The sequence below is a fragment of the Heteronotia binoei genome, chromosome 11, assembly GCF_032191835.1.
Source record: "Heteronotia binoei isolate CCM8104 ecotype False Entrance Well chromosome 11, APGP_CSIRO_Hbin_v1, whole genome shotgun sequence".
Classification (NCBI taxonomy): Eukaryota; Metazoa; Chordata; class Lepidosauria; order Squamata; family Gekkonidae; genus Heteronotia; species Heteronotia binoei.
Window position 1 is genome coordinate 38087879 of NC_083233.1, and position 24925 is coordinate 38112803.

The following is a 24925-nucleotide window of genomic DNA, read 5'->3' on the forward strand; positions in this document are numbered from 1 at the left end:
AGACCAAGGTCATGAGCTGTCAAAAAAAAAAAAAAGAGAGATAGGCTCCACTAATCTGCCTAGGTAACAGATATGTGAAAGCAAGCTAAATTTGGGTAAAGGCATCCATTTACTGCATGTTACAGGGAAGAAAACCAACACCCTCCAATCCTGCTGAGTGGTTACGGATAATGCTTTGAAAAAAAAATGTCATTGCTGAAGATAGTATTTCAGTTTGTAAATATCCTTTGTCAAGTACACAGTGGTTTAAGATTTCCACTTGCATTAAACTAACAAAGAAGAACAATGCACTTAACTGGACCCAACAGGCAAGTGTACATTTAACTGGCAAGGCTGAAAAGAGGATGGAAAACTTTGGTTACTGCAACCCCCATCTGTACTTCAATCATAATACTAAAAAAGGTCTGTATCTTCAGGAGAAAAAACCCCCCATCTCCTTTATACCTACACATTGTTTTTGGAATGAACTTGAATCTGAGATTCCAAGTCAGATTAGAACAAAGAAGGTTAGGGTGGCTAGTGAATGCCAGATTGTGGATCAAGAGATCCACAATTGTAGCAGTTCTCAAGAACTCCACATAATCAGCAGCGGCAGAAGGGGATTCCTCCACTGAGTTGTCTCTCCAATACAAGGAGGGAGGGTCACAGAGAGGGGATGGAAAACAGGCAAAAAACCCCAGTGGCATATCTGTGGACCAAAAGCAGACAAGAAACTGTGCAGACTGGTGTGCCAACAGCTTGTGCCCTCCTCACTGCAATCAGGGCACACAGCGCATGTTTGTGAAAGGCAAGCTATTTCTAAAAACTGGTTTCTGAACAAAGAATACTCCTCCCTGGCTCTGGATGTCTCTGTTCTTGCAGCAGACCGGCCCAATGTAATGATTACTGCAGAGTGCATTTCCCATTTTGGAGGCATTCCTACAATTTTCTTGTGCCATGAAATCTTCTGGGATGTGAATTGATCAACAATTTTTTTTTGGAAAATATGCAAGGGAACATTTTAAAAATTGCTTGAGGGCTGAAATATTAAAAATGCTCTTGTCACGCAGATGCAAGACTTGGGTTCAAATCCTAGCAAGTGTGCACCTTTGAAATGCTAGTTACCAAGCAGTAGAGGATACAGGATTATAAAAGAGAATGTAGCTACAATTAACTCTCCTCTTAATTGTTATCTACTACATATGGAACATTATTCCAGAGAGATGCAACACAGAATGGTATTTACATTGTCATGGAATCAGCTTTTTTCCCAAGTGAAATTTACAGTTAAATTGCTAAGTCACAAGGACACTGCAGCAAAATGGTATAAAATTTATTAACCAGGACAACAAATTAATTTTTTTTCACCCTGTGCTATTTGTCATAAAATTGATGAAAACAAACAAAAAAGAGAGAGGGGATTGTTGATGTATTTTCTTTTGATCCAAAGAGGTATGGGATATCTTGGTCCAAAATAGTTAGAACTATGAATGGGATGTCAGGCAGTCAAAGAGTGTCCCCGGGACATTGGGGCTTTCCTGCCCTCTCCTTACTGCTGCAGCAGAAAGCCTTAAACTTGCCCCAAAGGCATTCATTGCAACACAGGTAGCAGTAGTGGAAGGAAGTCAGTGGCAATCAGACATCTCTCTCTTTGCACAAAGGAACAAACCTTCTATTCATGCTCAATGCTCTCTGGATCCAATGCTCTCTGGATCCATGCCAGGGTGGAAGTCTGTGTGGACACCCCAGTCTCCCCCATCTGGAAGCCCTTCCCTAATTCTTGAAGGATGGGAACTTTTTGTGGTGAAGGAAATGCACTCTGCATAGGGGTACATTCCCTAGGTATTGCTTCCAATGCTTCCAGCTCATGCCCTGATGTTGGAAAAAGATGATGGGATTGAGCACTGGGGAGTCGGAGCACCAGCTAAGCCCTGCAGGTTAACCTCTTCTATGAATTCCAGCTGCAGTCAATTAGAAGGGCCATACAACTTTGCACAAGCAGGCCCCCCCCCCCGCCCCGGATTGTGCTAGGAGGTCCAGGGAGATGGAAGCGAGCACATGGGAAATGAGCACTGTGGTCTCATGGAGCTCCATATTTCATATGCAGCTATGGAAGCCCCACGCAGGCATCTCTTACTGCTCAGGGTACTGGAAACAGGGACGGCATTGTTCCATTAGTGTCCTAATGGATTCCTTTGCAAAGGTGTGCACATGGTGGCATCTCACACACAGTAACTTTCATCCAGGAAAGCTGTCCCAAGAACTGCATACTACAGAAATGCAGCCATAGTGAGTGCAGGAAGCCAGCTATGTAGGCTGCATGGGAAATGGAATAGGGTGTTCACAAATATAGCAGTGAATACACCTCAGAGAGGAAGAGGGAGCCAGGCTGAGCACTACTGATGCCACCCTGGTGCCTATGTGCACTATTGCTCTGTATTGCATTTATATACTGCTCGCTTTAGGGAGCTTAGGGCGGATGCTCCATGTGGTCTTCCACCTATGCCTTGGACAGACCTAAGCCTGCTTAGCTTCAGCAAAGTTGCTGCATCATATGCCTTCATACCACATCTCTACGCTGTCAAAGGCTAGTGATGATGCATTTGCTTATGTTTGTTTCTAAAGGCCAGCCTGGAGGTGCACCATGGTGGACTTCCCAGCGGCTCCTTCAGCACTGCAGTACTCAGCAGTACATGCCAATATAGATCCTTGACAGCCATGTGGTAGAGACCAACTAGAGCAGATGCACCTGATGCATCTAGTCCAGAAGCCGCGGAGCTAGCTCCTTCCAGATACCTCAATTTAGAATTATATGGATAGGCCCTAAAGCAAGTTCAAGCCAGGTGCTTTTGTGTTCAAAAGATGATAGCACCAACTGAGAGGGTGCTGCAGTTGGCTTAAAAACAGCTTTGTACTGTTGTGCTAAAACTGTAAGTCAAGTCAACAGAACCAAACTACAAAAATTGCATTGCTTAGGAATTGATATAAAAATATCCCATAGCTCTTGTGCTATACAACCAGGGTTGTAACTGCAGAGTTTCTGAAATCTTACCAACAACTTGCATTGAATAGTGCTGCCGTGAATGACATGGTCTGTGTCCAAAGGGCAATTTCCAACTGGACAGCTGAACTTCTCATTATTTGTTTTCCAAGGGGACTTTTCATACTTGCCCTCAAAGATTTAAGACATTTTGCTCAAGAATCCATATCTGCAACAAAGTGCAATACTGCTGGGAATCTACCGTTCCATAAAGCACATTATGGATGGCAAGAATGGCAGGATCCAGGAGATGCAAGGCAAAGAAAAGAGTCCAAAACTGATTAAACGGTACAAACACATACCCTGCTTCTGGAGCCATATGTTTCATTTATGACGAGTTCCACTTCTGGCAGAGGAGAATAATTCCTTTCTTTTTTTGTTTTAAGGAGGAAAAAAAGCAATAAAAATTAAGCTCTATGAGTACAGTTCCAGAAAAGAGTGGTGTTCCACCAGTGATCGCCTGTGCACCCGCAGAAGTTAACAGGACAGAGCTGTGATGAACAGGATGGCAGTCACTACAACAAATGTGCTTCAATGCGAAGCCAATGGAGTCCTTGCCGAACATAACGGACCAAGTTGGTCATACTGCTGTGTTGTGTTAAGGGACCCATCACGGAGTCCAGGTCTATGAAGAACTCTGCAAAATAAGAAGAGGGGTCATTTTCTGTCACTCTTGGAAAATGGGTACAAAAACCAATTTGACAAACATAGTAACATGAACATTGTCTAGCTTTAATTTATTAGTTTTCCATGCTTAAGCACTAAGTGGGTTTAAAAGTGTTTCCAAGTATCATCAACAATAAAGTTTAAAGATATTGCTAAAAGTTCTGGTTAGGCAGTGTATAAGACATGATTTGGACCAGGGGAACAGCACACTCCAGCACACAGACTTCTTCGAAATAAGTACCATTGATTTCAGTGGGGCTTATGTTAAAAGTAAGTATGCATAGATTTGTAGTTTTCAGAATTTAAACATGAAAAATAGATTGCTATCAATATAAAGATTACCCTTCCTCTTTTTTCAAAAGCAACATAACCAGAAAACTGGGATGTATTGTCAGAGAACTTTCCTCCTTCAAGCCAGTTGTGTGTAGATTTTTAACTGATCTGGAGATCAGATAGATGAGAGGAATATAATTGATGCACATGTGCTAGCCAATAGACATCTACCACACCTACAATGTAATTGTAACCAGGGCTTTTTTTGAGCAGGAATGCACAAGAACATAGTTCTGGCTGGCTTGGCATCAAGGGGTGTGGCCTAATATGCAAATAAATTCTGCAGGGCTTTTTCTACAAAAAAGCCCTGTGTGAAACAATAGTGACATCAGGGGGGTGGCCTAATATGTAAATGAGTTCCTGCTGGGCTTTTCCTACAAAAAAAGCCCTGATTGTAATTTATTTCCCTTTCAGAGGAGGAATCTGTATTTCCCTTTTTCAATCTGAAACACAACCTGAACCAAACAGATCAGCTTTTTTCCACAGATAGGCAAGTTTTCTTTTAAGGATTCCGGTGACTGGTATTATTTAAGCATTAAAAAAAAGCAATGGGAAAGAAAATTGGAATCGTGGAATCGCAGCTGCCGATCTTCTCTGCACTTAGGTTTCAGAACAATAATAGCTGGGTGTGCTTTCCGTCTGCTGACGAAGCACTTGAACAGCTTTGGCTCAAAGATTCTATCCAGTCTATTAGTAGCCAAATAGAATCCTTTTGTTTGTTTTATTTTTTAAAAAATCTCATGTCAATCACATAACCAACCTCTTGTAAAATATGCTTTACTGTTGTCCCTAATTTTTGTCTCTTTGAACTGATTTCCTTCTTCCTTGGTCTAATCTAGCAATATTGAATGACTGGTGAAGGGTGAAAAAGGAAGAAAGGAGTCCCACTTTGATGACCCAGAAAGCTATGCTGGCAATCATGGGACCTGCCTTGACAAAAACAATGTAGTACATTGCTGAAGAAAAGAGAAAACAAAGTTGCCTTTTCTGTAACTATTGTTCATCAAGTATCTTCTGTGCAGACACACATGGGAATGTGCATAAGCAGGCCTGCCATTTACAGCTAAAAGCCTCCAGGGAGCGCTGTGCACTTGAGTCAGAAGCTTATTCCCACCCAGGATGCAATGGGCTCCTGCTCAGCAGTGCCCCCTTACCCTCAGTACCTCTAGTGCTTCCAAAGCCAGAGCATACAGTGGGGTAAGAAGGAGGGTATGCATGCCTGCACAGAAGAGAGAGAACCTGTGTCATAAGGCATGAACCCCAGATCTATAATATGATAGAAACCAGAGCTGCAAGGGCTGCATATGTAACCAGCCATAGGCAGGACTGTGGTGGCATAAGCCATATATCCCAAAAGATGCAACATTTTCCAAACTGATGGGAGCTGGCAAAATCTGAACTGTCTCTCCAAGGCCAAGATAACCTGTACCCTTTTGAGAGGTACAAAACCCTTCCCCACCAGGGAATCTAGTACAGCTCCAATAGATTGTACCCCCTGAAACAGAACTAACCATGATTTGTCCCAATTAACCAGGAGTCCTGGTCTTTTACAAGTCTCCAGGACAAGAGAGGAATGACTTAACAATTGGTCCTTGGAATCTGTCACCAGTAACCAATCATCTAACTAAGGAAATATATGGCAACCCCACATATGGAAGTAAGCAATAAATGGAGCTAAACATCTAGAAAATACCCTAGGTGTTTATTGTTTGTTTATTCTTATTGCAGTCCTTAGACCAGACATACAAGAGGAAAATACAAACGTACGAAGTTTCCAGGATTTTAAACTACTTAAATAAAGTATTAAAACAGCTTAAAATTTCATCTATATCTAGTAACCACCTATTTTCTAACTACCATGCATTTTCTGTAACCTGAGTATCACCATGCAGAAATTGGCTACTTGGTAGATGTTCTTGGGGTATCTATCAGATAGAAGGAACTCAAGTTTAGCTTTTTCTAAAAGGCCTGACATTTCTTCAAAAGTGGGATGATGATCTCCTTGTGTGCCACCTTATAATAATGACATATGAAAAACCTGTGCTCTGTTGTCTCAACCTCCCATAATCGGCAAATACAAAGTCTATGCCCTAGATGCAGAGGCTAAACCAAAGGGTAGGACAATGTACTGAAAAACTTATTGCAATATTGAGGGTGAATTGAAACATGAAAATAAGCATCCTTCAAATCAATAACAATGAACCAACAATCAAGTGTTAATAATTGTAAAATCAAAGGAATGGACACCATATGGAACTTTGAAACATGAAGAAAAATGTTTAATTTTCTGAGGTCCAAAATGAGTCTAACTCGCCCATCTTTCTTATCTAGTAGGAATATACGACAGGAGAAACCCTTTGATGCCTGAGACACCATAACCTCCTCTATGGCGCTATTGTCATTTAAGGAGGTCAAAGCCTGGACAAGACCCAAAGCTGCTTGGTTGGATCCCCTTGAAGGTAAAGAGCAAGAGGGAACAGACTTAAATTCTAATCTGTAACTAAACCTAACTAAGGACAAAACCCACAACACCTCCCAGGCTGTAGCAAACTGATTCAGCCTATCCTTGAACTTAACAGGGGCTGGCAATGAACCCAATGAGAAGGATAACTTTTGGAATGAAGTTGCCTCTCTGAAAGAGGGAAGTTGCTGATTCAGTCTAGGTTGATTGGAACCCTTACACCTATGATAGCCCTGTTGTGGAGTCAATTGCTTAGGGGTAGGATACTGAGACCCCAAGGGGTCAGATAAACAGTAGTCCCTTTAATATGGATACCAGGGCTATCTCACAAAGGATGCCTGCTTAAATTGGAATGTGGACAAATGTGAGACTTCTAAGGATTTAGCTATCTGCTTGTTCTTCTTTATCAGGAAAAGCATTCTATACATCCTGGAAGAAAAGAGAGTGGAACGTCCAAAACTCAAGTTCTCAGCTTTAAGCCTGGTCTCCATAGGCAAGGCCATTGATCTTAACTAAATGTGGCGTCTGAGTATGATGGAGCTCACCATAGCTTGTGCACCCAAATCCACAGAATGTTGTCCCACATTATTTGCTGCTTAGAAAGTTTAATGGCAGTGCTTTAGCAAGGGGATGCTTATCTTCTGGCAGGAGTTCCAGGAACAGAAGAATCCTCTCCCATAAGAAGAGCTGATAACCAGCAATAATGGTTTCATAATTAGCAATTTTGGAACCTAAAGCTGCTGAAGAGTATAATTTTTGATCCAGGACATCCAGTTTTCTTTCTTCCCTATCTGTGAGAACAGAGCGGTAGGCCTGACAGTCCTTCAGCTGCACTCCTTCATAGCCAAGGAGGATGGCAGAAGATTAATTGTCAAATAGAGGGCTCTCTGATTCTGAATTCTGTTCTTGGATCTTAATGAACTTGACTGTGACTAGTTAAACTGCTCCTTCTTGATCTTATAAAAATATTCTACTCTTCTGGAGGTAGGCTGAAGAGACGCAGGTTTTTGCCACAGCTCCTGTGTAAGGTCCTCAAGGTCCTCCAACTCTGGAAAAACAATAATTCCAGGAGACTCTAAGGTGAATCAGAATTTTATCGTTGGGTTTATGCTCTGAGGTAATGACTTCTATCTTGAGAGATTGGGCCATACAAATAATCTGTTCTCCAAGTGTTTGGAGATGCTGGAGATGGCTCGCCTACCCTCTCATCTGGGCTTGGATCTGATGTTATGTCAGATCTGTCAGATTCAATAGCTGTTTCTTCTTCTCTCATTGCCAGAATAGGAGAACCTGGCCTGCATGAGATGGTTGCTGAATGTAAATATGCACCAGATGAGGGTAATAATACAAATCTGCATCTCTGAGGCTTGTGAAGTTGTTATCCCACTCCTCCAAATATCCTGGAGGCATCATGTAGGGATGTGAAGGCCACCTCACAGGTGGTTGGGGCTGAGACCATGGAACTGTGACTATTTGTTCTGGATTGGACTCCTGTGGAGCCTGGCCATGTGATAAGCCAGTATCCCCATCCCTATTGGAGACAGAAACAGGTGGAGATCTCAGATCTAGAGATGGGGTCCTAGGCTTTTCCTGCAAGGTTGGCATTGGCTCAGAAGTGCAGATGGGTGTGGTCTGCTGTGGAGCCAATTTACATTCTTCCTCTGTCTTGCCTTTAGCTTCCTTAGCTGGAGGCTCAGAAGATGCAAGATGAACCAGAGGGGAACATGATAGAGATTGGATTACCTGAAATAAAGATCTGTGAGGTAGAGCCAAATGCAGCGATTCTGAAGATGTGGAATTGGGAGCTTTTTCCAGGGCCAACTTGGAATCAAACTCTGAGGCTTTAAGGGCTTTCTCCCACAATGCTGCCTATCCCCTTTGTGAAGCACTGGAAGCCTTACTTGTGGAGACACTATACCTTTCATCCAAACAGAACAGTCAAAGGTCATGATAGTCAGTTTGGATCATCTTTGCTTCACTTCAGGAGCACTTCATGAAAAGAGCTTTCTGAGTTATGGAAGGACCTCAGAAGCTATCACAGCTTTAATGAATCTGGATGAAATCTTCTCAACTGTAGCTGGAGACTCCAAAAACATGACCTTCTACTTTGATGGCAAAAGAGGAGCTGAGGGTCAGGTGGTGCTACTGCACAGAAGCATGCGGTCCCTGCAGAGGTCATTTTGTAGAAAAATAGATGGTGGAGCTCATCCAGGGATTGTTATGCAGCTGCACATACTATTCAATGGACAAGGAGGTGGAACTTTCAGAAAGGTTCAGGAGCTGTGCTCCTGTGAGCTCCCACTGAATCTGAGGCCTGGGTCCCTGGGCAGGAACAAACTTCTAACTTCTGTGTGCAGTGTCCACTTGAAGACTTTTAGTTGTAAAGACCTATCCGATGGCAGGCTTGTTTATGCGCAGTCCCATTTGTGACTGCACAGAAGATCAATGATGAACTGGGCAAAACTGAGTTTAAAAACTGGCAGGATCCAACCCAGGATCTTGCTCACAAAAGATTATACAATGTATTTTAGAATTATATATGCTCATGGTAAGGGTGGGGGAGATGAAATTTATTTTGTTTTTGCTGTATCAATATATGTGAATGTTCTTTTAAACAATCACTAATTTTTTTTAACAAGAGCAACATTCTAAACTGCTACTGGTAAGATTATTCAGTGTGTTTCAGAAATAAATTACTTTCAAATGCAGATGAGGAGGAAAAGGGTAGATTATAAGTAATACATTGTTGGATCAAGCCAGCAATCCATTTAGTCCAGCATTTTACTTCTCACAGTGACCAACCAGATGCCCCGGAAGGTTCACAAGCAAGGCATGGAGGCAACTGGTATTCAGAGGTACACTGCTTGTGAACTTGGAAGTTCTATTGAATCATCTTGGCAAACAGCTACTGATAAATTCATCCTCTAGGAATGTGCCCATCCCTTATTAAAATCCTCCATCCATTGCATATTATTCAGCAGCAAACATTAATTTTTTTTAACCAAATGTTATCACATGGAAGGGAGCTGGCAGCCAATTTCAACTTTTGGGGAAATGTCCCCAAATAAAGGGTTTGTCCCTTCCTGGGCGCCTACTGATGCATTTGACAGTCAATCAACATGGGAATGCTTTTTAGTCCTTCTTTCCCTACAGGGGTGCAGGCCCTTGATATTGACATCTAAAGTGTGTAAAGCCTTCCAATGATCAGTAACGGCATGGCATGTTGTATGGCACCCAGAACAGTGGCTGAAAAAGGGAGTGGAGTTCTCTGTAGAATGCTTGTGAGAATCTCTGCTAAGCACACGGGCGGTGACAAATTGTGCTCATACCTTTGTCATTCAAGCAAGCAGCTTTTTAGGGTGAGGACATATCCTCTCACTTCTCTTAGCAAATGGTGGGATGATCCTTCTATATAAGTAGCCCTTCTCCCTCTCCTGCTAGCTGAGCAGAGTGGTAGGATAGAACCCTTTTAAATTCAATTAAAAGTGGGCCCCACCCAACTGGCTTAGGGTTTATAATGAATGGAGCCTGAAACGGCTACAGGTAGTTTTTCTAAAAAGACAAACCGAACATCATTGCGCCCTGCACAATTGGCAAGAAGAGCATGTATTTTGCATTTGGGTCTGATGACTGCAAAGACCCCCGTGGTGCAGAGTGGTAAAGCTGAAGTACTGCAGTTGGAGCCCTCTGCTCATGACCTGAGTTCGATCTCAGCGGAAGCTGGTTCAGGTTGACTCCAGGTTCAGGCTCCAGGTTGACTCAGCCTTCCATCCTTCCAAGGAATGAGTACCCAGTTTGCTGGGGGGAAAGTGTAGATGACTGGGGAAGGCAATGGCAAACCACCCCGTAAAAAGTCTGCCATGAAAACGTTGTGAAAGCAACATCACCCCGGAGTTGAAAATTACTGGTGCTTGCACAGGGGACTACCTTTACCGTTATCTTTTTATGGATGACTGCAGGAGAAACTGCATGAGTGAGCCATCAAAACACAAACCAATGTCAGCACTTATGGCCTCATCACAATCCTTGTTTCTTCCCCTCCTCAGCTGTAGGTTAAAGGACTGGGAAGCTTGGCTAACAATGTTCTTATTGGAAATGGCTACTGATCCACAGTTTTCTCACCAAATCCAAACTTTGGTTACACATTTGCAACCCCTCTCAAATGACTGTCAGTCACTCCTGTCCTCTTCCTCTATGTACTAGTTCAAGTCATCTTGCAGTAAAGAGCTGGTATTAGTTTGAATCCATGGGATGAATCATGAACTTGTGGCAAACTGAAGGTCAGGATTTTCAGCAGCTTTGCCAAAGCAAGCCTCACAACATGATTGCCATCCCCAGTCACAATATAATTTTTCCTGCTTAGGCTTTCAAAAAAAGAAAAAAGAGAGAGTGATAGGCAGATAGACAGACAGAAGTTGACTTCTAAGGCAGCTGATGACTGGAAAAGCCCCAAATCCAGACGTCATTCAAAGTCTAAAACTTGAAATTCTCTTACTCAGCTCTCACTCGATGCTAGCTTCTTTGTGGCCGATCACTCACACTATATTCATCTTGTTTCCATGGCCTCATCTGCAGGACTATCACATTTTTTTGGAATAATGAATGAGTTTTGTGGCACCTTGAAGACAAACACATTTAATGTGGCAGAAGGTCTTGTGAGGCATCCCCCTCACACATAAAGTGTCATGTTCAGTTGGCTGGAAATAGGAGAACAGCGGTGGGAGTATTTCAAGACGTAAAATGTGTGACGTTATATTGCAGAACACAAATGAAAGCAAAACAGTAAATGATCCACTCAGAGTTGTGTGGATTACTCTCAGCTGTTGGTAGATTAGCAAAGTAGAATGAATGCAAATATCATCAGGAAGGACGATTACTCTCTGTGCAGTGCTATCTTAAGCAGAGTTACAATGTGTATTGCACTGATAGTGAGCTAACTGGGACTGAGTCCAATACTAATAGTATCAAATCTGCATAAGACCAAGCAATTTCTTGTTGGGGCATTCCTTTAATTTGGCTTTAAAATGCCACAAGACTCCATTATTTTGGTAGCAATTTGGTAATCTGCTCCCAAATAGGAAATACATAATATCGTTTATGAAAGTACAAATTGTGACTTTTCTAGAGGGGGTGGGAGCTTGATTTCTACATGGCCATTGCTTGTATGAATTACATGTGTCCCTATCCATAATTAATACTGATTTTATGTTATTTCATACTTGGGAAAAGGGCGGGGAGATAAAAGGTAGGATTAGAAAACAGGGATTTCCGCCTAGATTTCCTTGTAAACTATGAAGTCTAGCCACACCCTTTTGGTAAAACCAAAGAAAATGAGACCTTGGTGATTATCCTCACTGGGGCCACCCATTTTGAGAAAGAATGTAGTCAGCAATATGGGTGCAAAATAGGAAATAAGCATATCCTTTAGGCCCACAAGACTGAAGGTCTCATTCCCAGGCCATAATCAGACAGTGAGCTATTCAATTTAACTTTTCATTCCTTAGAACAGAGGAAGAGTGAAAGGTGCACCTTTGTTCTCTTTTGTCAGCTTGTCGGCCATGTCCCAGTGCTCGTAGCTCCTCAGGACATTGTTGGTGATATTGACGTGGCTGGCAGCCATGTGGTGAATGCGCTGGGGAATGGTGATGGTCCCTGCAGAGGAGGACCCTGCAGTGGCTGTGGCAGTCCCAAGAGAGCTGATGGGCGATGGGCTCAGGGACATAGGGGATGGTGTTTCTGTGCTCCTGGTGAAAGAGGGTCAGATTCAATGTTAGAGAAAGAAATGGCCTACTAGTTAGGCATTCATTCATTCATTCTGTATGCTGCCTCTCCAGATCTGTTCAAGGCAGCTCACAATAAAAAAAGTTAGTAAAACAAATTGTGCAATAAAACAAGCCAAGTCAGTAGAATAAAAACAGATCAATAAACACATACCAATAAAAACAAGCCAAGCCAATTTAAAAAGGCAGGGCATCAAATCACATCAAATGAACTTAATCTAGAAATTAAATTACTAAAACAGGTCTCGGTTCTAGGTACAGACTGTAAAACAACTAAAAAGAAACCTCTTTGTTAAAAGCCAGAATAAAGACAGATGTTTGCTCCTTGTGCCTAAAGGAATGTCAGGTAGGCACCAGGTGAGCCTCAAGGGGGAGGGAATCCCAAAGGCAATGGCCTGGTTTGCTTATGCTACAAGCAGTAGAGATCTCAATGTCACTTGAAGAAGTCAGTCAAGCATCCCCTGGAATGACATATCAAGCAGATTTTGAAGAGGGTAGATGTGTGCACCTCCAACTCCCAAAGCACACACACATAAAAACAAGGTGCTTGTAATCTTCTTATTGTCCCATATAGCTGACCTCACAGCTCAAGGAATATGCAGTATCAGCACTGGCCTGTGCAAAATATGTGTGACCAGATCTGAATTTGTCTTGTTGCCATGGGAACCTCTGAGAAGAATTTTTTTTCCAAGGGGACTTCCCACACTTTTTGCTTAGCAATACAGCACCAAGCCATTTGCAAGGAGAAGCAAAAGGCATACATATCTTTTGCTGTAAACCCTCCTGCTCCGAGCATGGAAGCTAGTCCTACATCCAAGCATTTTGGTCATATCTACATTATAGATTAAAACAGTCAATTTCTCTCCTTCTGGTAAGAAGTGTCAGGGACTTCAAACAGATAATTTCCAGAGCTCTTACCAAAACTACAATTCCCAGGAATCTTTGGGAATAGCTATGACACTTGAAGAAGAGGTAAAACCAGGGCTTTGTTTGAGCAGGAAAGCACAGGAACACAGTTCTGGCTGGCTTGGTGTCAGGAGGTGTAGCCTAATACACAAATGAGTTCTTGCTGGGCTTTTTCTACAACAAATCCCTGTGTGAAACAATGGTAATGGCAAGGGGTGTGGCCTAATATGAAAATGAGTTCCTGCTGGGCTTTTTCTACTAAAAAGGCCCTGGGTAAAACCAATGTAAGGTGAAGCACTTCCTTTGTTTCTACAGCTGCTTTCAGTGAAGCATGGAACTTTCTGTATTCTGCTTTCTCATGTGATCATTGCTTCATCAGACTAAATGCCAGCTGAATACATATGAACACACAAAGCTGCTTCCCTCTAGTATTGTCTATTTGACTGGCAGTTGTTCTCCAGAGTTTCAGGCAGGGGTCTTTCCAGAGAGAGAACTTTGATAATTCAAAATGATAATAAAAAAGCCCTCTTCAAATTTTCTCTTCTCCCTCTGAACGTTATTTCCAGGCTGCTAAATTAAAAAAGAATCCAGCAATGTGATACTTTTTCAGTCCCTGAGATTCTCAATGGAGGCCCATCATGAGCCCTAAGGCTGTAGCTAATTTGCATATTTTATTAACATCATTACAGAGTTTGACAATTAATCTGCTGGATATTGCAACAAGTTCAATTCTGTCAGCTGGATTCCCCCCACTCAGTGCATACCAGGGGTTTTTTAGTCTAATATTAAAAAAAAATGATCTTTTTAAAGATAGTTGTGAAACTAAGCAGGAAAAAAAGAGAAAAGTGTGTACACTAAAAGGACTGTTTAAATGATTAACAATAATATTGTAAGTAGAATCCACTGTAACTGTGATTGGTATACCAGCGTGATTCAGGTGGAATGGCTAGCCTTGCTGCTAAGGGAAGAGGCATGGGGAATATCTAGACTTTCTCCTCTTGATGAGTCCAGCCAGCCAATCAGTTATTCCTGACTTTGTTTTCCAGTAGGACAAAGCAGGAGTCAAGTAGCACCTTTAAGACCAACAAACTTTTATTCAGAATGCAAGCTTTCACATGCATGCACACTTCTTCGAACAAGGAATGAGGTACAGTAAGCAGAGCTACATGTAGCTAGTGGAGTTTAGAACGCAAAGTGATACAAAATTAAAATCCAATAGCAGAATAATAAAATTAACAAATTCAGAAAACCTTTGATCTGTTTTACAGCACATCTGAACCATAAAGTACACATTGTTTGTCTCATCCCAGATGATGCCGGAGAAGATGGTGACTGAGTCTACACCTGCCATTGGGCTGCTGACTGGGTCCAAACCAGGAGACCCTTGTTGTCTGCTGGTGTTCTGGCTGTGAGTTACAGGTCCAGTCCACCTTTGGTAGTCTTGATCCTGAATTTAGAATACTGGTTGGCAGTAGGATTGCCAGCCTGTAGGTGGTGCCTGGAGATCTCCCAGGATTACGACTCATCTCCAGATTACAGAGAGCCATTCACCTGGGGAAAAGGTAGCTTTGAAGGCTGGGCTCTATAGCATTATACTCCACTGAAGTCCTAAACCCTCCCAAATCCCACCCTCTCCAGGCTCCACTGCTGAATCTCCAGAAATCTCCCAACCTGGAGTTGGCAGCTCTAGTTAGCAGGAAAGCACAAACTAAAGTTGGATGGTTCCCATGTAAAAAGGATTTGACTCAAGGCTGGAAACAAGTAATTACCATTCCATGAGTGAGGGGAGGAGGAAGGGGGAACATGCAAGCCTGAAAAGCCCCCAGGCTTCTTTATGTAGTAGAATGCCATGCTTCACCACGATACCTGAACCATGCAAATGAGAAACAGGAATTGCTATTTTGTTTATTTGTCTGGAATTAATCAATTGTACCTGAAGTAGCATTTGTGTTCAAGTTACTAGCAAAAATCTATGTGTCAAAATTATAACCCTTTCATAAAAGGGTCTCATAGCAGTAATGATTTTCCTAATGGCTGTTAGGGAAACACTCAATCCGTATTATTGGCTTATCCGCTGAGCATCTGGTGTGAAGAGCAGTGACAGTCGGCTACACAGCACAATCCCCCCTCCCCCTCCCAATATACAAGGCACCACTGTGGAAAACTCTGTGGAAGAGCACAAGGAGAGATGCTTGCAAGCAATGGAATCAAAAATATTTCTATAGGGCCCTTGAAGAACTGCTGGTAAGATTTGCTTCTATCTGGTGCCAGTTATCTGGGCAATGTGTTAGAAGAAGCTATGCTTTAAGATGCCTGTTTGTTGCAAAGCTAATGCTTGCATATGGATTTCCTTTTAATTCTAACACCAGCAATTAGGAAACATCTGCTGACTAGGACAGCTCTGTGGAGCTGCCTGCTGCGTTCGTGAGCATTTAAGGAAAAGTCAATGAAATCTTTTTCTTTGGCAACAAGGTTTTGCAAAACCCTTATCTTAAATGTTTGTAGCTGTTGCAAAATCCCACATACCACTGCACATAACATGACTTTAGTTATCTGTGCTAGAAATATATTGGTTTTTTACCCCTTGGCTTGCCACAGAGAATCCTGGGATATATAGCTTGACGCAGCTATTAGAGATCTGCAGCCCTCCAGAACAAAATTATTTCTTCATCATACGGTCTGCTGGGGGTGCCTGGTCCACAAGTGGCTAGACTGCCCACAACAAAGGCAAGAGCTTTTGGGATATTGGCCCCTGTCTGGTGGAACTCTCTGCTAGATAACATCTGAGCCCTGTGGGATCTTTTTAGATTCTGTAGAGCCTGTAAGATGGAACTTTCCCACCAGATTGTTTTATTGAGGCAGAGTATAAGTCTAAATATAAAGGTAAAGGTAGTCCCCTGTGCAAGCACCAGTCGTTTTCGATTCTGGGGTGACGTTGCTTTCACAACATTTTCATGGCAGACTTTTTACGGGGTGGTTTGCCATTGCCTTCCCCAGTCATCTACACTTCCCCCCTAGCAAGCTGGATACTCATTTTACCGATCTTGGAAGGATGGAAGGCTGAGTCAACCTGGAGCTGGCTACCTGAACCAGCTTCCGCTGGGATCAAACTCAGGTCATGAGCAGAGGGCTCCGACTGTAGTACTGCAGCTTTACCATTCTGAGCCACGTAAAACAAGTCTAAATATAGATATATTCAAATTTCCAGGCTTCCTGAGGAAGACTGTTAATCAAGTCTGCAGATTTGAAATGGCCACTTCACGTTTTGTGAGGCAAAATGGGCATGTCCTCTTCCAAGGGCAGTGGACTTGGGCACATGTTATGGCCTACATATGGCCTCTTCCTGTCAATTCACCACCCATCCTGCTGTGACATCTGGAAATCACTGCTATGTGGGTTGGGACCATCATGCTCATCGTCTCCAAGCTATGGCTCTACCTTCATGGAGGCTGTGGAGAAGATTATGGAGACCGACAATGTGATTGCCTGTATTCATGTTGAAAAGCTAAGATGGACATCAGTCACCACAAGGAGGGCATCTCCATAGCAAACTTGACAGTTGCTCCAGTCCTTAAATTTGGTTCACACAGTTATTTGACTTGCTAAAAATTTACAAATATCCTGAGCTGGAGTTGCAAATGATTCATGATGAGTCAACCTTGCCACATCTGATAACGTCTTCCAAAAGGTGGACCAAACTGGAATATGGTCCTTTGAGATATTCCCCAGGGCAGTTTAAGGTATGAAAAAATAATACTTCACGATAACCTTATTCTTCACGATAATTCTGCACGATAACCTTATTATGTAGGTAAACATGGAAGGGGAAATGACTTGCACATGGCCACGCAGTGAGTTTCATGATTAAACAGAGATAAGAACACTGAAGTCCCAAACTCAAGGCCATAGCTGTTTACTACACTATCTTCTTATATGCCCCAGTTGTGTACTATAGCCAGTCAGCAGGACTGAAGTCTGCAGTTTGTTCCTGTTGTTCCTGCCTGTGCGACTTGAGTTGCACACAGCCATCCCTCCCCCAGATACATACTGTGCATTTCATGACAACCCTTCCCATTTTCATAGTCCTAAGGGGCAGCAAAACAAAGTTTACTGATCACCTAGTAAGCCACTCATGACCTAGCCCAGGCTAGCCCAATTCCGTCAGATCTCAGAAGCTAAGCAGGATGGGAGGCCTTCAAGGAAAACCAGTGGCATGACATGGAGGCAGGCAATGGAATACCACCTCTGAAGTCTCTTGCCTTGAAAATCCTATGGGGTCACCATAAGTCCACTGTGACTTGACAGTGCTTTCCACCACCACCACCACCACCACCACCACCACCACCACCACCACCACCACCTGTAAGCTACTACGGATGGCTGCTTGACTGTAGTGGGTATAGTGATTCACATGTTCTGAAGGCCTGTTCCAAGGTAAACGAATGTGAGACATATGCAGAGAGTGGAGGAAAAAAAGCCACATGTGCATGCATGACTGATTGATGCTCAAATTTTATTCCAGATTTGAGATGGGGAGGTTTTAGCATTAATAGAAGGGCTCAGATAATTGGTTGACTAAGTGCCTTCATGTTATTCACCACGATTACGCCTCCAGTTTTATTAAACAGCACTTACCATATATCAATGAAATATTCATTGGTCTTTCATTACTGAACAAATCATTGAAAAAAAAAATCATTGCCCTGGAGATTAACTGTACTTTGGCGTCCTGGAACGACACTGTACTTTCTATCCAATTAACAGCTATTTTTATGGCCCTCGTTTGGCTTTAAAAATGAACCTGATGAAGAATTTGGGATCAATCAATCCACATGAACCTTTTTTCTGTCCTGCATGGCAAAGTGTCACTTGTAGATTATCATGCCATAATACAATCGTTTATTATATGTATATATTTTTTTAAATCACCATATAAGCCATTAACTACTCATTTCAGTGAATACTCACTTTCCATTGCCTCCCCAAGGAGAAGGGGCCTGTGAAACTTTCGAAGAATTCTGTAAAAGGAACCAAGATTAAGAATAAAGGGAGCCGTCTTTGTTCACTCAGCAGCAGACACAAAGGAAGATTTTAAATTGCATTAATATTGATTACTACAAGACATGGAAGGCACTTGGTATTTCAATAGCAAAGTGGAACATTTTATTTATAGAACTATCTCAGCATAATAATCCCTTTTAAGCTAAAAAGGGGCAAAAAACCTGGCTGGATAATTAGCGGGCTCTAACCAGTGGTACAGAATTCGATGAAAGGCACAATATACCAGAACTCCAGCATAAATCAGACACCTTTCATGAAGAAGTGGTTTAATTATCCTTATCTGAAATTCCTTCTGCAATGTGTGCTTTTCACCTTGTGGGGGAATTGGCAAACTTTTAATCAGAATACAAAAACCTGAGGATGAGAACTGGAAACAAGGAGAAATTGCATCCCTTGGCAGATAATTCCCAGTAAATTTGCACCATGGGTGGTGGCAGAACTTGCTGAGGCGGCTCTAAACTTGGACTCTCCAAGTTTGAGACTGGTTACAGTGGATGTCCAGACTGCATTTAAAAGATTTATATCCCAGCTCTTACCATAAAGCTTTCAGAAGAAGCTAACAATATCTTTATTCTTTAGGATGCTCTAAAGTGCTACTGGTTGATTTTGCTACAGGAGACTAACACGGCTACCACTCTGGAATTATTATCTCTGTAATACCAAAGATCTCAACATTTTTGATGCAGTGCCCACTTCTAAACTTACTGGGTTGAATCCAGTCAGCTTTTCCACTGGTGAAAAGGAGATTATGGGCCCCTTTTGACCACTGAAAAGGCTATCCTGGGGAACATGAGACCTGCATGGACAAAATCCATGTGGCATGTAGGATGTAGTAAGGAGGGAGATTGTGAGGTTGCCTGAAAAAGCAGCAGGATCTAATGCACTGTATCACCTGGTACCCACTTGCAAAATAAATCCATGTGACTTTTCCACAACATAAAATGCAATAATCCAGCACCAGTGAAAATGGAACATTTTTTTAAAAATTAATTTGTAGTATTTAATCTTATTTGGCATTACTAAGCAACAGGCTGTATTGCTTGGCCACACTTTGCATATTATGTGCAGAGGCAAACCCAAATATGCCATCAAGACTCCTCTCCCAGCTCACCTCCCTCCTCCTTCCTGACCCACTGTCTGAGAACTACTACTGTAACATAAAACATACATGCACAGACACACCTAACTGGTCTTCATACCCAGGACAGTGTGGTGTCTTCAAGCCAGCCCTAGACTGTTTGGCATCCTAGGCAAGGCTAACTTCTGGCACCCCACTGAAAACATCACCAAGTCACATGGGGGTGCCCAGTTTGGCACCCCCAGAAGGCTGGTGCCCTAAGCAATCACCTAGTTTGCCTAATGGCAGGGGCGGCCCTGGACATGTTTACAGGCAGCAACCATAGGGTCAGCTGATGATGCTGACCTTCCTGTGTGGCTGGATGTTACAAGCAGCCAACTGTCTATGTGATGACAGGCAAGTGATCATTGCTGTGAAAACAGTTTACCGGGACCCTAGCAGGCTGCTTGCATTATCTGGGTAATGTCATAGCAGGGGTGTGGAGGGGAACAGACATAATTCTACATTAAAAGAAATGAAATAAAATGATGATCACCTTAAAGTATTCCATCAGTGATCTGGAGTACTTCATAGCATGGTCCTTCTTTAGTTTGAACATTCTCAGGTAGAGAAGAGATAAGCATCGGTAGCTGTGAGAATTTGGGAGAAAAAATTACATTCATTCAGCTCATTAATGAAACTGCAGATTCTAGGCATAGTTCAGCCAAAGTCAAGCACCATTTGGGGTTGGTGCAACTGTCATGATCAGTGCTGTCTTACAATGCTATCCTAAGCAGTTACAGCATTCTAAGTCCTTTAAAGTCACTGTTTAGGATTGCACTGATAGCCAGTATTAATTTCCAGCAGCCGATTAGCAATGAAATCCCACCTGCCAAAAGAGATGGGAAATAGGATGTAGAACCACACACTTTCTTACTGCAGCCTCTGCCTTTTTCAGAGTTAATGTCTCTTGACCTGGCTATGCAGCACCTTGGCATGGGCATTACTTTCGTTTTCTTTTACCTTCAAATGAATTCCAAGCAGCTTCAAAGCCACTGTAAAGAAATCATCAAATGTCACCCCTACATCTGCTCTAAGTTCTGGTGATTTCTGCAACAAAGACTTCACAATCTGCTTAGCCTTTTCATTGAAACCAGTGCATTAACATGCATAACCTAGGCTGGACCATATCTTATATTCTTGAGTCATTATAGCATCAATATACCGGGCCCTAAAAATGCTGTTAAAAATGTCAGTCTTAAGATCAGTACAGCTGAATCAGACCTAAGGCCCATTACATTTTCTTTATCTCACCTTTCTACCGGAAAGGGACTCAAGGCAGTTAACCACCAGAACTTTAAAATATTAGAATAATTAGAAAGAATAATAGATCTAGTTAAAAAATAATACGACATTCTAGGACCAAACCATAAAACAATTAAAAATAAATGGTTACCCATTATCTGTACATGAGATTAAAACCACAGGTAAAAAAAGGGTGGACGTCACCTGCTGTTTGAAAGATCCTCTTTGTCTAGTTTTTAGGAATGAACAAGCCACAACTTTCAACCTCTGGCTTCTAAGACAGTTTACAATATGCAATCATGCAATACAAACACAATCAATTAAAAAACCCTTTAGCCAGAACAGCACTAAAGCAGCCTTAAAAGATTAAAAATCCCTAACAACAAAAAGAAAGCACAGTAGACAATTCCACAAAAAAGCCTGTATAAAAATTGGCATGAATGTTCTGTTAATCTGGAATGTAGTGGTAGTGGTGGGAATATTACACCACCAAAAAGTGTTAAAAAGAAAGAGAAAAGAAGTATTAACCAGACACCTAAAGCTACACAAGACTGACCCAGTGGAAACTGTTTCTTGGGGGTTGCACTAAATTCCTTGACCACACTGTTTTAATTTGAAAATTTCAATTTCTGACATGGGTTTCCCCTCAACCATGCTATCAACATTTGAAAGTAACACTGCCATTATAATTGATGTATGTTTTAATGCCATCTTAGCTACCTATAGATACTGTAAAAATTCTGCCTAAAAGAGGCCTGGATGAACTGGAAGTGCCAGCAATAAAAAATGGGTGAAAGATAACCCGGCAACCACATACAAAACAAAAGGGAACAAAAATGAATGCATTTTTGGACTTAGTGCAGGCACCCGGTTAGCTTGTTTAAGAAGTGAGTTCCAGAGCTGGGAGACACCACAAAAAAAGTCATGTCTCTAGCAGCCACTTGCCTGACTGCTGATGGTGGGGACATTTGCAAAAGAATCTCTGACATACACCTTGGTTGACAAACTTGTTCATATAGAAGCAAGCAGCTCTAAAGACACCTTTAATCCTATACTCTTCACTTTCCCTTCTAAAGACTGCAAATTGTTAGCCCGTTTTCCTATATGTCAGAAAGAAATCCCAGCACTGTGTTAGTCATGAAAGGTATCCATTGGTCATCCTTTACCAAAATTATAGTGAAACAAACCATCTCAGGTAAGGTGCTGTAGAGAATCAGAAATTTCCAAGGTGCCTCACCATAAAACTGCTAGCTTCTTGTCTCCTTCTGTAGCAGAAGAGCCTGTGAAGTTTTTGAGCCTCATTGCATACCTTTAAAGAGAGATAAGGGAGAGGAACACTGAGCATTCTTAATGATGCTTTGAAGAAAATGAGATGTTGAGAAATAACTCCTCTTATAACCCTATTAAGGAGCTAGACTTGAGTCTAGTAACACCTTAGAGACCAACAAGATTTTCAGACCATAAGCTGTAAAAATCAAAGCTCCTTTTGGTAAATACTGACAGAGGTGGTTTACTATTGCCTGCTTCTAATGTAGCAACCCTGGACTTCCTTGGTTACTGACCATGACCGTCATTAGGTTTGGGGATGGACTGTGGCTTGGGAACAGAGCACTTGCCTGGCATGCAGAAGGTTCCAGAATCAATCCATGCCAACTCAGGCTAAAGGACCTCCAGGGGCAGAAGTCGTGAAGAACCTCTCTTCGCCTGAGACCCTAGAGAGCCCCTGCCAGTCACCATATATAGCTCTGAGCTAAGGGGACTAATGTTATGAATTAGAAGCAGGCAGATACATATAAAATGTATAATACCATTGGTCCCAAGCATGCTGTCAGAATGCAAATTCTGCCACAAACAGTGGATTTTATGCCAGGGACCTGCTAACCTCTAGTGGGAGGTGTATTGGACTGCTCTGGAGCAACGTATGTTTTTTTGCTGCCATCCTGCTTTATTTAACTGGTTTTTAATTACATATTTATTGTATTCAGCTTATTTTGTCAGCTGCCCTGAGCCCACCATGGGATAGGGCAGGATATAAGTACAACACATAAATAACTTCATCATTGTTAATATAAGGCAACCTCATAGGTCTATATATTTAAACTGCGCGCATATTTTTCTTTTAAGGACCACTTACGCCAGAGGTCCCCTGCACGGTGGCAATCATGGGGGCTATGAAGAAGAAGAAGAAGATGATATTGGATTTATATCGCGCCCTCCACTCCAAAGAGTCTCAGAGCAGCTCACAATCTCCTTTACCTTCCTCCCCTACAACAGACACCCTGTGAGGTGGGTGGGGCTGGAGAGGGCTCTCACAGCAGCTGCCCTTTCAAGGACAACCTCTGCCAGAGCTATGGCTGACCCAAGGCCATGCTAGCAGGTGCAAGTGGAGGAGTGGGGAATCAAACTCGGTTCTCCCAGATAAGAGTCCGCACGCTTAACCACTACACCAAACTGGCTCTCCCATCGACACCTTTTTTGATACCTGCCAAGGTGTTTTTAGGAAGTGGGTGGGAACAGGTAGGGCTTTGGCCAAGCAAGGCTCTGATTGACTGCTGGAGATTTGATTGGTTATGCAGATTTTTTTTAAAAAATGTTGCTTCAGCAGCAGCTGCCACTAGAGCACAAGGATCTATACTGTGTTACTGAAGTTAAGATGCGGCAATTATGCTGTGGCTGGCTCCACCTCTTGCAGCAGCCATTTTGTTGCAGTCATTTTGTTGTTCCACCCACCATGCTATGCCAAAATTCCAAATGTGCCTGCAGGCTCAACATGTTTGAGGACTTCTGCCTTATGTTCTCTTACACCAAGCTGGACCACTGGCCCATCTACTGAGTAGAGGAGCCTGCCAGCTCTCAGGCTGGTCTTTCTCAGCCTAGAAACTAAATCCTTTTTGATCAGAGATGCCAGGAACTGGAGCTGATCTCTTCTGCCTGCAAAGCAAATGCTCTTCCCATGAGCTATGGAATCCATTCTCTGCAATTGCTCCTGAATGATTAAAGTTGAATCATCCCTCCCATAAAGAGGTGTGCCTCCTCACCCACATTCCATGCATTTAGCCTCCTGAAAATCAAATCATCACATAAAAACCATTGTTCTGAGCCTTAATACAATTTCAAAGGTACTTGTGTTAGAATAAGTAATAGAGTTCAGTGTTGCATAAGAAAGTTTTAAGGTGTCCGGGCAGTCTCATTTACAAGGGGGTAATGGAGTGCAGGCGAAGGGCACTGCTTTCACCACACTGCAGCACAGCCTCCCCTGTCCTTATCATTATTATGCACTTTATAGATAAGTTCCCTTTAGTTCAAAGCCTCCTTCTCCTTCATGCGCATTATGATTGCTCCCATCATACCTAGTGGGTCAGGGCAAATAACAAAGATTTGTATCCCCTGAGGATGTGCAGTCTTAGAAATGAAGGGATGTAAAGATACAATTAGTCTAAACAACCTTGGCAGTCATATTTTTGGCATCCTGAGTTATCGTGATGAGTGGCTCATTTTCACAAATCAATGTCATTTGTATGCTTCCAACCCTCTGGGATAACTATAATTAACAAAATGGATAAAAACAAAGGTCTGCTTAGGTCAGTGCAATGGAAGGAGATAGGAACACTACTCCCTAACACTGTTTATTCCAGTCTGGAAAACATGACACGTTGAGCACAATCTGGACAAGGGCTGAAATAGATGTGTCATTTTCAGTGCAATCCTAAATGGAGTTATGCCTTTCTAAGCCCACTGGTGTCAGTGGGTTTAGAAGGGTACAAGTTTGCTTAAGACTGCATTGATAGTGTAGGACTCCTTATGTACTATGTAGGACCACTGTGTAGGACCACAGGACCACTGTGTAGGACTCCTTGTACCTACATGGTTCCCTACATCTTGACACCAATGCCCTAATTCTTTAGTCACCGTCTACCCCATTTCTTTGGCTTAACCTTGTTAGTCCTTCTGAAACTAAACCTTTGGAGTTGTATATGATCATTCTACTGAACTGCAAACTTCTTTGTAGTCTCTTCTTTCAGTTTAAACCAGAGCTGCATGCAAATACACAATCTAAAATATTTACAAGGCATATTATTTCCCCGAAGATAACAGCTTCTTTTCAAATCCGGTACATTTCTGCTATGTAAACAAATGCTCATTCATAATGCAAAGCATGTACCATCTCCTGACTGATGTTTCTTGGTAGTCTCTTGCATTGCAGTCTTTCATGCTCAAAATCTATGTTGCTAAAAGAATATCCTAAAGAAACTGGGGTATGCACATTTACACCCATTGATTTTATATACTTAGGGAGTGGATACCTATATGAACACTTCTTGGCTGCCATATCAAGG

General features: G+C 42.3%; 1 protein-coding gene across 2 annotated transcripts in view; it reads right to left on the minus strand.

The window, feature by feature from the left end:
* Positions 1-1002: 1002 nt before the first annotated feature.
* The window catches only part of AFF2 (ALF transcription elongation factor 2), a 531080-nt gene continuing 507157 nt past the window's right edge, over positions 1003-24925 (minus strand). For both annotated transcript variants that reach the window (XM_060249320.1, XM_060249319.1), the window contains exons 17-21: positions 21826-21897; positions 19840-19933; positions 18134-18183; positions 12009-12223; positions 1003-3656 (exon numbers count right to left, since the gene is read on the minus strand). In XM_060249320.1, the coding sequence (XP_060105303.1) occupies positions 3535-3656; positions 12009-12223; positions 18134-18183; positions 19840-19933; positions 21826-21897 (553 nt within the window). In that variant the 3' untranslated portion in view covers positions 1003-3534. The remainder of the gene's footprint in view (positions 3657-12008; positions 12224-18133; positions 18184-19839; positions 19934-21825; positions 21898-24925) is intronic.